A 14542-nucleotide genomic window follows, 5' to 3' on the forward strand; every position below is an offset into this window, starting at 1 on the left:
GTGGAAGCACTACCGAGAATTTGTCTTTTTTCTTAGTCACCAGGGCATTTTTCTACGGGGGACAGAGAAATGACAGAAAAACACTTTTGTCTTCTGAACTGGACTGATGGAAACTTTAAAACCCACAAATAGGAGGGAGAAAGTTTGACAGAAACATCTGAGTTCTTGTTTGTGAAAAGTTTTTGATGGCCTCTGAGCTGGCTTGTTTGCTTGCAGATGTTTCAGTATTGAACCCAGGTAACATCCATCATTGGTGAAGATGTAACATCTGCAAACAATTACGCTTAGGTAGCACCAATAATTCTATAGTTGACCCTGAGCTACAAATATTATCTTCTGTTACTCTTATCTGTAAAATAGCAGAATAACGAAATTGGAAGGGACCTTGGAGATCTTCTAGTCCAATCTCTGCTCAGGCAGAAAGCTCTATACCTGTGATGGTGAACGTATGGCACGCGTGCCACAGGTGGCACGGGGAGCCATTTATTAGGGCACGTGAGGCGTTGCCATGTCAGCTGCAGCACGTAACTTCAGCCTTCTTTTTCGGCTGTTTTTCGTCCTCCGGAGGCTTCCCTAAATCTGCCTGAGAGCGAAAAAACACCCAACGTGCAAACCCCAAGTTCGGGAACAGACTTCTGGTTTGCGTGATGGGCTGTTTTTCGCGCTCCATATCCTTCAGGGAAGCCTGAAGGCTCCGGAGGGCAAAAGACAGCCATACGGACAAACTGGAAGTCATTTCCAGCTTGCCCATAGGGCCGTTTTTCGCCCTCCTGAGGCTGTGGGAAGCCTACTGAAGGCTCTGGAGGGCGAAAAACGGCCATACAGGCAACCCGGACTTCCGGTTTGTCCATAGAGCTGTTTTTTGCCCTCCGGAGCCTTCAGGGAAGCCGCCTGGGGGGCGGGGGAGGCTGGTTTCACCCTCCCCAGGCTCCTAGAAAGCCTCTGGAGCCTGGGGAGGATGAAAAAGTGGTCCCTCACAGGCCAAAAGCAGGGAGGATGACGGGTTGTGTGGGCATCCACGCGGGGTCATGCACATAGCATTATGGGTATGGGCACACCCATGCACGACCCCCCCCCCTGCACTCCCCCCACATTTGGCATGTGATCAGAAAAAGGTTAGCCATCACTACACTATTTCAGACAAATTGGTTGTCCAGTGTCATCTTAAAAGCCTCAAGTGATGGAGCATCCACAACTTCTGGAAGTGAACCATTCCACTGATTAATTGTTCTCACCGTCAGGAAATTACTCCTTAGTTCTAGGTTGGATCTCTTCCTGATAAACTTCCATCTGTTACTTCTTGTCATCATCCCCTCTTCTCTGTGACAGCCCTTCAAATATGGGAAGACTGCCATCACGTCACCCCTAGCCTTCATTAGACTGTTATGTACCCAATTCCTGCGACCATTGTTCATAAGGTTTAGCCTCCAGATCCCTTAATCATCTTTGTTGCTCTTCTCTGCACTCTTTCTAGAGTCTCAACATCTCTCTTGTATTGGGGCAACCAAAACTAAATGCAATCGTGTAAACAGCCATTTATCAGAAAGCAGGAAGTATGATTGTTCCTGCCATTTCTTCTAGTCCCCAAGAATGATCCCCATTCATTCAATTTAGTCTTATTTTTTGGGCAATTGAGCTGGCTTTCAAACAAAGGCAGGTTTCCGTTGTTTCCCTTACCGTATCTTGAGAAGACCCAGCAGCACTTAAAAAAAAACCCAAAAGTAAATACTAGAATTGGCATGTCACAGCAGATCAGTTTCTCACTTGCTTTAAGAAATGTTTTAAACAGTAAAATTAAAAGCCAGGTGGGGCAGAGACTTCAGCAAAGCCAAAAACTCATTTTACGTGAGAAAATTGACACTTCCCATTGCAGTCCGTTACTTGGTGCAGCAAACAATGAGTGTCTACTCATTGAGTTGTGGTTTTTGGTTTCTGAAGACCAGTCCTAATTAATTTGCAGAAGTAGCCTGAGAATAAGGTCTTTAGGAAGCAAAATGCGTTGTTTTCCTTAAGCAGTGACCAAGATGTGACCCACAGGGCAATATTGATGGCAAAGGACCTTTTGGGGTTGAGATAGGAGGAAAATTTCTTTTTATAGGTTTTTACAGCCAAGCAGCGAGCTTGTGGTTTTCTCTGCATCTCAATTTAGTTTAATTTAGCTGATGCCTAATAGCCTTGAATGCCCTCTGAATGGAACGGGAAAAGATAAATGAATAATATATAAGCTGCCAGTGTGGAGTCCTGCCTACTTTTGCATGTGATAATTACAAACATACACTCACAAGTTTAAAAAAAGAAAGTCCATGGGGAAGTCAAGCAGCCTGGAAACCTCTCATTCTGATTTGGGGTATAGTGAAGAGGTTCCCTATACCCATAAACCATAGGCTACTGTTTTAGGCTATATGGTAGCTATAGGTTGGTTGGTTTCTGTGCCCAACCAAAAATCAGATAAGCTAAAACAGCAGAATTCCGCGTGCCATGGGGCCAAATGCATCAATTTCCCCAAATCCTGGCTTTTGTTTTGCAAATTGTGCGCTTCTTCACTAGCTTTGTTTACTTCTCTGCTTCTCAAGAGTGTAATGCATTAATTTTCCCTCCTGTCATTTCAAATTGGTAGAGAGAAAAAAGAGGGGTGTTCCGTTTGTATGACTATCATTTTATTTAAGGGATTCAACTTAAAAAGATCCTAGTTCAGACTGAAAAAGCTGCTAACTCATTAACCATGGTTTGCCCATTGAATCTGTAAGGACCCATTGAACCATCTACTTCTAAACCAGCAAGTTTATAATAGAATCTTGATTGAGCCCATATCTAGTAAGTTAGCCTCAACTCATTCCTTACAAATTGGCCTGTTGTTCAAGAGCTCACTGGTATCTTAACGATAATACCTTGACAACATTGTAGTAGAGGTGTGTTATGGCAAGCTGGTTTTGGAATTCTGGGAATTCAAGTCCACACAGCTTGAGGTTGCCTACGTTGAGAAACACTGATCCATGGTGGTGAAAAATCAGGAAGAGCCTGGTAGCACTTTTTCCGATTTAGCAAATTTTGTTAACAAGCATCTGCCTTCCTGAGTTGCAGCTCAGTTCCTCAGATGCATAGATTGGCTAGACTTGGTCTTTAGCATAGGATGAGAACATCATGAAGAGAAGTAAACATAGACACACAATCCATCTAACTATATACCCTGTTTCCCTGAAAATAAGACCTTCCCAGATAATAAGCCTAATGTGGCTTTTGAGCGCATACGTTAAAATAAGCCCTCTCCCCCAAAAATAAGCCCTCCCTGAAAATATTGCAACACAGCAGCAGCCGCCACGAGGTGACCACGTTCGTGGCCTCCTGCACCTCAAAAATAATAAGACCTCCCCGAAAATAAGGCCAAACACTTATTTTGGGGGTCAAAAGAAAATAAGACCGTCTTATTTGTGGGGAAATACGGTACAAAACTTCTACGGGAATATATGGCAGTGGCCTCATAACTGTATGTCTAGTTCAGCTGTCCAGCCTCTGGAGATGTATCCTCAGGTTTTCTAACGAACCAGGGAATGCTCATTCCTGGCTAGACTTCATACTGGTACTCCTTGACTGACAATAGTTCATTTCGTGATTGTTCAAAGTTACAAAGGCATTGAAAACAGTGACATGATCGTTTTTTTCACAGTAACGACCTTTGCAGCTCTCCATGATCATGTGTTCAAAATTCAGCTGCTTGGCAAGTGTTTCATACTTATGACTGTTGCCGTGTCCCAAGGTCATGTGATCACCTTTTGCAACCTGAGAAGCAAAGTCAATGGGGAGGCCACATTCACTTAACAATCGATTTTATCAAGTGCAACGATTCGCTTAACAACTGTGGCAGAAAGGTATGTAAAATGGGGGGGGTGTACTCATTTTTAATAAATGTCTCACTGAACAATAAAAACGAATAGTTTTACTGGCTGGGGAAATCTGGGAGTTGAAGTCCGCCAGGCTTAAAGTTATCCAGGTTGGAGCCAACCTTTCCTTGGCCAAACTTTCAAGCGCTTTCCTTGCCAAACTACATTTCCCAGCATGCACTCGGGAATGTTTTTTTTTTTAAAGGTGGGACCGAGGCGATTACATAACTCTTTCGAACGTTGACACATCGGAGCCCTCCCCCGTGGGTGTCGACGTCACCAGCTCGGAACCCCGCCCTCTTGGAACGTTTTGTAGCCAGTTTGATCGCTACGGGCTCTTTCTAGTATCCCTGCTATTTCCTGCTGGGACAGAAAGATTCCAGCGGTCTCGCCTTGGCTTTCCCCCTCCTCGCGCTCTCTCCGCTCTGCGTCGGCGGGAAGAATTTCCCTTTTAACTCGCTTTCCCCTTTCGGAAGGACCCCCCGATCGGCACTGCTTGGGCGGCGGGCGAGAAGAAGGATCGCGCCCCTCAATTCCGCCTGCACATCTCCCCGGGGCTGAGCTTTAGAGTTCTTGTTTCCACTGCCCCCTCCCCGGGCATGCTTTGCTGGGCAGGAGGGTAAGGGGGGGCTTTTTTCCTCAGCGCTGCTGACCCCCTCCGCCCGCCCCAGGCGAAGAGCTTCGCCGGCGCCGGAAAGCCGTGGGTACGCTGGCGGAGGGGGGAACGAAGGAGCGCGGCTAAGAGGATTTCTCTCTGCCTGGATTGCATTGCGGCGGTTGTTGCAAAGGTGGGGGAGAGAGGATCCTGCTTCCCCCTCACGCCCTGCCGGATCTTCCTTCGATCCTCCTGCGAGCAACCGGAGAGCCAGCGCTGGGCTGGAGGGAAGAGATACCTTGAGGTCTAGGATGCTGGCGGCCTCTTTTTAAAAAAGCTGGAGCGGACACCGGCCTTTCGAAGACGACTGCGAGGAAACAGCCGGTTCTCCCCTCGAGAGCCTCGATTTTCGCCTCCGCTTTTCCCCGCTTCCCTCCTCGCCCTTCTGTTTTTGTCCTTCGGGGTTGTGTGGCGCCGCAGCATCTTCCAAGCTGGAGCACCATGGAGCTGGAGAACATTGTAGCCAATACAGTTTTACTGAAAGCCAGAGAAGGTAAGAGAGTCGGGCAGCCGAGGCGAGGCAGCGGCATGAGTTGTTGGGGGGAGGGCGGGGAGAGAGCCGGTGGCGGTTTCCGAAGAGCATCGCGCAATTTGAGGGCGGGGGGGGGGGAGTTGAGCCAGCGCACCGACTTCTGGCCGGCAGAGTCTCCGAATGGAGCGGCATCCTGCAAACGTGTTAAGGGAAACGAATAATTCATGGATTTTTTGCATGTTTAAAAAAGAAAGCCTTGTGTGGCTGCCCTGGAATCTTTCACAACTCTTCTCAGTCATCTCCCCCTGAGTTTTATTTTCACAACTCTCCTGCAGGGTTGGCTGCTCTTAGAGGTAGAGACTGGTCCATCGTCACCTAGTAAGACTGATGACCTGCATAAACAACCATGATTCTCACTGTACATCTCATAAAAGAACAGCCAAAGGGATAGATCCAGAGATGTGGGCTGGTGGTGGGGTACCATAGTTTAAATCTAGAACTGGGAGCAGAGAGGAATCCTGGATACCTTATAAAGTTACTTTGAGAGTTAAATCTAAGGGGATGTATGCAGTGCGTATTTTTTTTAAATCCCAAATGGATGTATGGTATGTTAAAAATCTTAAAGGTAGTTATGTTCTATAGGTATTCTATAAGTGAAATTTCAATTGACTAACAGGTTCTTAAACATACGCACAATCTCTTTAGATTTGCAGCTTACTTGTCAGAAATGCCCTGGCAAGATGCTACAAAAAAGTCGCTGTGTGGTGAGATGGGCAACAATAAAATGCAATAAAATATGTAAGAGTGTGATTTTAATGATAGCAGTGATGATGTTGTAGCCTTTTTATGAGCCATAAAATCAAAGACCAAGACTTCTAACTCCTAGGGTCCTTCCTTTGTTGTTGTTGTTTTTTTATTTAAAAAAAACTGTTTTAAGAACAGTTAAACATTAAGAATGTTGGATAAAATGTTGAATTTGCCTGTGGGTCTAAATCCCAGTTCATTTATTTATGCACAAAATGCTTAGCCTTTATTTTACCAATGGGAAAGTGAATTGCCTTTTTGGAACAGTGCCAAAGATCAGCAAATTAAAGGCTACAAAATTAATCGTTCCAACAGGAGAGAATATACAGTATGTGGCTCAGGGTTGACCTGTGGAATCCTTGGTAGTCTCTGAGTTTAGTTATTTTCTTGCACACATTTCATTACATGACTTGCTAACATCATCAGTGCACGGATGTTACCCAATCAGATAATGAAGCATTTGCAAGCAAAACCACCAAGCTTGGAGAGCACCACAAAATAGTTAGTGTTCTAAAATGTATTTTTTCACTCTAAATATCAATTTTATGCTTTTATCTCGGTTAAGTCGGTTAGAATAAAGAAGCCTACAGTATCTTGTTCGGGGCTGAATTCAGTTCCTGTGTATGGCCAAGATTGAGATGTCACATGTGTTACATTTCCATGGTGTGTTGAGATATCTCTGCTTTACGCAGATCGGTAGAGTCATGTTCAACTCTTTCTGAAAGAGTCCAAAAATGCCAAATAAACAGCGGCATGCTTCAGTTCATTAGAGACAAAAATACTCTGTGTGTATCTTCAACGGTGGTTATTAGGGGGTGGGAATCTCGGGTGCCATTACGTGTCAAGACTGCATTGCCGCTTATATGAATTAGTAAACCACAGGGTGGCTTTTAGAAGGGAAAGCCCAGGCCTGCATCTTCAAGGCTCCTGCAGTTGTTTTTCGGCAAGGTCATGAAACTTTAGGGCCATGATGGCGAACCTATGGCACTCGTGCCAGATGTGCCATGCAGGGGCCTCTCTGCTGCCACGCAATGAATCACCCCAGGTCAGATCTCAGTGGCATTTCTTTCGTGAGCTTCTGTTTCCCTGCAAACGACAAAACAAGAATCTTCACAAAAGAAAAAGATCTTACCTCTTGCCGTGCTACCAGAGTTGGGATGCCCCACCTCCCGCTGCCCAGCTGGTCTTCGGGTCTCTGCTATGCACCCACACCCATGTCTGTGCACCTTTCAGTTTGGGCATGCACATGCACGCAGTTTGGGTGCTCGGTGCCTAAAATGTTCACCATCACTGCTTTAGGGCAAGGAGAGCAGGCCTTTATTGATGGGGGCAGGAAAAAATGGAGAGACTACAGAAAAATACATGGCATAGGGCAGAGGTGTCCAGTTTTGGCAACTTTTAATACCTGTGGACTTCAACTCCCAGAATTCCAGCTTCAACACCCAGAATTCCAGCTTCAACTCCCAGAATTCTAGCTTCAATTCCCAGAATTCCAGCATGGCTGCCTGGGGAATTCTGGGAGTTTGAAGTCTGCAGGTCTTAAAGTTGCCAAAATTGGACACCCCAATATAGGGCTTATCATTTACAAGATGCCATTCAGAGGTGCTCTGGCAAGATGCTACAAAGACAGATGTACAGGTAGTTCTGGGCCGTGACCCGACAAAAGCGCGAACGTCATAAGCGTGCCGCCAAAACCGCGGCGCTAAAACCGCAATGTCAAAAGCGTGTCGACAACAGCGTGCCGACAACAGCACGCCGACAGAAGCGCGATTTAAGTTAAGGTAAGGTTTAGGGTTAAGTTTAGGGTTAGGTTTAGGGTTAGGTTTCTGTCGGCGCGCTGTTGTCGGCGCGCTTCAGGGCTCATTCGTCGCTTTGTCGCACGGTTTTGTCGGCGCGGTTTTGTCACCGCGGTTTAGTGAGGCGCGCTTTTGTCGTTTGCGCATTTGTGGTGAAACCGTTCTGGACTGATGACCAAAATTGAGCCCAAAATTTATTTTGCTAAGTGAGACAGTTAAATGAGTTTTGCCCCATTTTACGATCTTTCTTCTCCCAGTTGTGAAATGAATCACTGCAGTTAAGTTACTAACATGGTTGTTAGGTAAATCTGGCTTCCCCATTGACTTTGCTTGTCTGCAGGTCACAAAGGGGATCATGCTTCAACCATCCTAAGTATGAACTAGTGGTTGAGCCTCTGAATGTTGATCACATGACCATGGGGATGCTAACAATGGTTGTAAGTGTGAAAAACAGTCATAAGTCACTTTTTTTCAGTGCCATTTGAACAGTCAGTAAGTGAATGGTTGTAAGTTAAGGACTGCCAATAATTGGGAGCTGCTTGACCATAATTTGCTGTAAAGGTTGCCCTGGTGGATGAGTGGATGGGGCAGTTAGGCCTTCTCAAGAGAAATTAGGAACTCCTGAGCTCAAAAAGGATAAGAAAATGTTTCTTGAGAGATTTGAATGAACAGCACAGGAAGACACAATTGAGTGACGAAAAGCTGTTGTCCTCACATGCCCTTTTCTTTTGTTAAAAAAATGCACATACACAGTTGCTGAATTCCTAAGCCCTTTGTAATTGTATAAGTGTTGTATGTCAGCCTGGGAATGATGAGTTTTGTTGAGTGGTTACAGCCCTTCAGAACTAGAGATGTTTTCCCCACTCCTTTCCTTAGAGAGCCATAATGTCATCCATATGTTGATCAGAATAGAGCTGGAAGGGAAACTTGGAGGTTTTCTAGTTAAGCCCCCTGCTCAAGCAGGCGATCCTATACCATTTCAGACCCAGTGACTGTCCAGTCTCCTTAGAAACTTCCAGTGACGAAGCACCCCCAATGAATGCAAGCTGTTCCACTGGCTAATTGTCTTCACTATTAGGAAGTTTCTCCTTAATTCCAGGTTGCTTCTCTCCTTGATTAGTTTCCATCCATTGTTTTTGTCTTTTCTTGCTTTGGAAAATAAATTGACCCACTCTTCTTTGTGGCAACCTCTCAAATACTGGAATACTGCTATCATGTCCGTCCGTCCCCAGTCCCTCTTTTCTCTAAACTAGCGAAACCCAAATCCTCCAACTGTTCTTCATATGTTTTAGCCTCCAGGCCTTTGATCATCTTAGTTTCTCTCCTTTGCACTTTTCCCCAAAGTCTCATCACCTTTTTTTGTAACGTGATGACCAAAACTGGATGCAGTATTCCAGATGTGGTCTTACTAAGGCTTTATAAAGAGGCCCTAATACGTGATTCTGATTCTCTAGCTCTGTTTAGAAAGATAGAAGAAAGTAACAGTTCTAGCTGACCCCGGAATTTAAGGCCCCAGAGGGAAAAAGCGTGGTTTTTTCATATTATTTTTTATTTGTATAGTTTGTCAAACATGTACAAGATAACAGATATAAGTATAAAGATGGACATGGACAAAGGAAATGGGTACGAATAAATGGGGACAATGGGACAGGGACGGTAGGCACGCTGGTGCGTTTATGCACGCCTCCTTTACAGACCTCTTAGGAATGGGGTGAGGTCAACAGTAGACAGTTTAAGGTTGAAGCTGTGAGGGTTTGAGGCTGTCACAATGGAGTCAGGTAGAGCATTCCAGGCATTGACCACTCTGTTGCTGAAGTCGTATTTTCTGCAATCGAGTTTGGAGCGGTTTACCTTGAGTTCCTATCAATTGTTTACCCATTTATTATTGAGGTTGAAGCTGAGGTAGTCATTGACAGGTAGGACGTTGTAGCAGACAATTTTGTGTACTATGCGAAGGTCAGACCAATAGGCGGTGTAGTTCCAGGTTGTCCAAGCCCAAAATTTGGAGCCTGGTGGCTTTAGAGATTGTATTGTGGGCAAAGGAGTGGAGTACTTACTTTTTAACCTTCTTGTCACTAAGCTGTATACAGGTAGTCGGTCCTATGGCCACAGTTGAAACCAGAATTCCTGTTGCTAAGCAAGGCAATTTTTCAGTGAGTCACACCTGACTTTATGTTTGGAATGTTTGGAATGTTTATTATAATTTATAGGCCACCCTTTTCCCTGAGGGGACTCAGGGCGGCTTACAAAACACGGGGAAGGGGGTACAAAGACAAAAAACATAAGACAATACATAATATTAAAAATAGAGCACAACATTCATTCATCATTCGGGAGGGGACGAACTAAGATTTTTTATCCCCAGGCCTGACGGGATAGCCAGATCTTAAGGGCCGTGCGGAAGGCCTGGGCGGTGGTGAGGGTGCGGATCTCCACGGGGAGATTGTTCCATAGCGTCGGAGCTGCAACTGAGAAGGCTCTCCTCCGCGTAGTCGCCAGTCGGCACTGACTGGCGGATGGAATTCGGAGGAGGCCTACCCTGTGCGATCTGATGGGACGCAGGGAGGTAATTGGCAGAAGGCGGTCTCTCAAATAGCCAGATCCATTACCATGGAGCGCTTTGTGAGTGGTAAGTAGGACCTTGAAGTGCACCCGGAGATCAACAGGTAGCCAGCGCAGCTCACGGAGGATCGGTGTTATGTGGGCGAACCGTGGTGCGCCCACGATCACTCGCGCGGCCGCATTCTGGACTAGCTGAAGTCGCCGGATGCTCTTCAAGGGCAGCCCCATGTAGAGCACGTTGCAGTATTCCAGCCTGGAGATCACAAGGGCTCGAGTGACTGTTGTGAGTGCCTCCCGGTTCAGGTAGGGCCGCAACTGGCGCATCAGGCGAACCTGAGCAAATGCCCCCCTGGTCACAGCTGACAAATGATGGTCAAAACTCAGCTGTGGGTCCAGGAGGACTCCCAAGTTGCGGACCCTGTCTGAGGGGTATAAATTTTGCCCCCCCAGCCTGATTGATGGAACATTAGCCAAATTATTGGGAGGAAAACACAACAGCCACTCGGTCTTTTCCGGGTTGAGCACCAGTTTGTTAGCTCTCATCCAGTCTTTGACAGCCTCAAGGCCCCGGCTCATCACTTCCACTGCTTCATTGAGTTGGCACGGGGCGGACAGATACAACTGTGTATCGTCCGCATACTGATGGTATTTTATCCCGTGCCTCCGAATGATCTCGCCCAGCGGTTTCATGTATATGTTAAATAGTAGGGGGGATAAGACCGAGCCCTGCGGCACCCCACAAGTAAGGGGCCTCGGGGACGATCTCTGCCCTCCCACCAACACCGACTGCGACCTGTCCGAGAGGTAGGAGGAGAACCACTGCAAAACAGTGCCGCCCACCCCCACCTCCCGCAGTCGTCGCAGAAGGATACCATGGTCGATGGTATCGAAAGCCGCTGAGAGGTCAAGGAGAACCAGGATGGACGCATAGCCTCCATCTCTGGCTCTCCAGAGATCATCGGTCAATGCGACCAAAGCGGTTTCTGTGCTGTAACCGGGCCTGAAGCCAGACTGGAAGGGGTCAAGATAGTTAGCTTCCTCCAAGGTACGCTGAAGCTGGAAGGCCACCACCTTCTCAACAACCTTCCCCACAAAGGGGAGGTTGGAGACTGGACGGTAGTTGTTAAGAACTGCTGGATCCAAGGACGGTTTCTTCAGGAGGGGTCTCACCACCGCCGCCTTCAGCGCGGTGGGGAGATGCCCCTCCCGAAGAGAGGTGGTAACAACCGCCTGGATCCAGCCTCGTGTCACCTCACTGCTGTTGGCAACCAGCCAGGAGGGACACGGGTCCAGTATACAGGTGGAGGCACTCACAGCTCGCATAGCCTTGTCCACATCCCCGGAGGCAACATCCTGAAACTCAACCCAGAGATGGTCTGCCAGATCATTCCCTTGTGTCTCGGCTGGATCTGCAGGAGTGGAGTCCAGGTCCGATCGAAACCGAGCAACTTTATAACTGCCATTATGAACTGATTCCGGCTTCCCCCATTGACTTGGTTTGGCACAAAGCTGAGTAGTCGCAAATGGTGATCATATGAAGCCAGGATGCTGAAATTGTCATAAATATATTGCCTTTGCCAATCAGCCAAATTTTGAAGGTGGACATGCCACAACAATTCTAAGTGGAGGGATTGGGTATACCTCACTCTTTTTCACAACTTTTGTTAGCTTCAAAAGTCACGAGTCAAGGACTACCTGTAGTTCTATTTCCAAAATATGATTGAAAAGTGAAACGACATCAAAGCAATTTTGACAAGGAAAAAAAAAACCCAAGATCTTGTTAGAAAAGCATATTTCCTCTGATTTATTTCAGTGGTGAACAACTTTTAATACCAGCGTCAGGGGCCACATTTGGGACAGAGAAGTGATGCTGTTGCAGATTTGATTGTTTGTTTCACTCCCATCCCCCCTGGACTTTGTAGCTGTTCTTAAATATGTTAAGCTTCTTTTAGGAATATTCGCATGATTCTTGCCTCCAAATAGAAGAATCCCCGGAGGCATATTTGATCTTGGGCTTCAGGTTGCTTACCTCTCTTCTTCTTCAACCCTGGCAGATTTTCAGATGGAAATTGCCCCCCCACTTAGAATTTAAATCTGAAGTTTTCTTCATATAAGTGATGTAAGTGGTCCTTTTTGCACCCGCGCTTCATTTTGTGGCACTAAGGTGTGTTCCAGAATCTTGATCCATGTTCCTTAATCAGTCAAGTGGATTCTATTGTTTTGTGGATGTTTCAAGGCTTGGTGGATTTTTTTTAAAGCAGAAATCTCCGTGCTTAAAACAGCATTCACGCTACTTGTCTGCAGGATGCATGCTCTTTCCAGCATGTCTGTTAGCATTTCAAACAATGAGGCTATTTGTATGAATATGCATTAGCTGAGAGCACACTGTGTACACTTTAAAATGCCTCGGAATAAAATGGATGAAGAGAACAACGATTACAAAATGTGCAATTCCATAACTTAAAATCCTAGCTGGTTACAACCATCCTCAATTTTCCTCAGCAATTTTTAGATAGGCTAGAAAGGAAGAATCTCTATTATATTTACCAGATATACATGGGGAGAAAGTCAGGATTTTTCCACTTTGTTTATTTTAACAAGACAAATTAGCAAAGTTTTGGAATTGATGTGGATTGGTTTCTCACCTATTTTTAGCCGCTGTTATGCACTTCTATAAATTGGCAGGGGCTTGGGCAGAACACAGAAGCAAATTGTAAATCATCATTTCTAATACAGCTGTATGAATAGGCCAGGCTAAATCAAGCCATGATCTTCAATCCATAGGTTTAAATTGTGGCTTGTGGCCTAAAAGTTTCAATGAACCCTAATTAGACAAAACAAACTCTAGTTTAGTGTGATGTCAATGAAGGACATGATTAGCTTTGTCTGGATGAAACTAGCCTCCCTCAAAAAGGCAAGAAAACTTCTAAGTTAGGGAATCTAAGCTGTTGTATCTGATAGCCATTGTTGACTAGGGAATTCTACAAGTTGAAGTCAGGATATCTGGAAGATGTCCATGTTGGTCTACTCTAGACCAGGGGGTCAACAACCTTTTGGACCTCAGGGATCATTAAATTCATAATTTTACATCCCGTGGACCACTAATATGAGATTTTTTTAAAAGAAAAAGATAAATAGTATTTAGTGCAATATAAAAAATACAAATAATTTTTCTGCGGACCACCAAACTTTTCACCATAGATCCACTAACCATTGGGTGACCAATGGTCTAGACCAAAATTCTCCAGTGTGATGTCTTCTAGATTTTCAGATTAGTATTTCCACTAGCTCCAAACATGACCATTAGCAATAAAAGTTATAACCCAGGTCATCTGGTAGAGAAACGACTTTGCTGTATGTAGACTTTTCCTAATATAATTCTATGCTCGTAATCCAAGTTTAAGAGCTATGTTGCCTCAGGAATTGTGGTTTCATCTGGTTTGGTCCTAACCTAAGTTCAGATGTTATGTAACTTTAAAAAATTGTTGTAGTGTAGTGGATAATGTTGGACTTTGTCCAGGAAAAATCAAATTCAGATTACCAGTGCAGGATCCAATCTGGGTCGGTCACCAGGACCAGAGGTTTTTTTGTCTTCCGAGCTTTTAGATTCGTGCTTGAGCCCATCCTCAGGCAACCTCTTTCTGTGACACAGAGAATTCCCTGAGGATGGGCTCCAGCACGAATCCAAAATCTCAGAAGACAAAAAAAAAAAAAACCTCTGGTCCCAGTAACCGACCCAAATTGGATGCTGCAACATTATCGTAGTGCAGGGGTCTCCAACCTTGGCAACTTTAAGACTTGTGGACTTAGCAAAGCTGGCTAAGGAACTCTGGGAATTGAAGTCCACAAGTCTTAAAGTTGCCAAGGTTGGAGACCCCTGTCCTAGGGCACATATCTTCATTCATCAGATTACCACTGAATAATGACTATATCTGGATGACACTAAACTATCTCTCAAGTTATCTTGCTTCAGAGGCATCTTGCAAGAATAATTGAGGAGTGCAGATATACCAGACCTTGTATAACTTCCTAATCACCTCAGTGGTGGAGGGAAATATGAAAACAAATGCTTACGATTGTTTTCATGAGTAGATGCAATCAAATAATTTTGGGGGGGGGGGACTTTATTAAAAGTCTGGCTTTAAGACAGCATTTTTTGACACAGTGAAAATTGCCTAAACAAATGGAAACTAATTTTTTTCCCCCAAAAAATCTAGAAGGTATAAGCGTTCCTAATGAAAACCATGCACGGCTGGAACTGAACATGGAATTCTTTGAAAGCTTTTTCTAGATGGCTTTTAAAACGATTGGGGAATTTAGTGAATTATTTTAGGTTGAAGTTTCCATTACAATTCTAAGCACAAAAGGCATTTCT

General features: G+C 45.2%; 1 protein-coding gene across 1 annotated transcript in view; it reads left to right on the forward strand.

Annotated features, from left to right (window-relative positions):
- Positions 1–4179: 4179 nt before the first annotated feature.
- LOC116517055 (G protein-coupled receptor kinase 5-like) overlaps positions 4180–14542 on the forward strand; it is a 76685-nt gene continuing 66322 nt past the window's right edge. The window contains exon 1 of the mRNA XM_032229824.1: positions 4180–5026. Within this exon, the coding sequence (XP_032085715.1) occupies positions 4975–5026 (52 nt within the window). The 5' untranslated portion in view covers positions 4180–4974. The remainder of the gene's footprint in view (positions 5027–14542) is intronic.

This window comes from Thamnophis elegans, chromosome 13, assembly GCF_009769535.1.
Source record: "Thamnophis elegans isolate rThaEle1 chromosome 13, rThaEle1.pri, whole genome shotgun sequence".
NCBI lineage: Eukaryota > Metazoa > Chordata > Lepidosauria > Squamata > Colubridae > Thamnophis > Thamnophis elegans.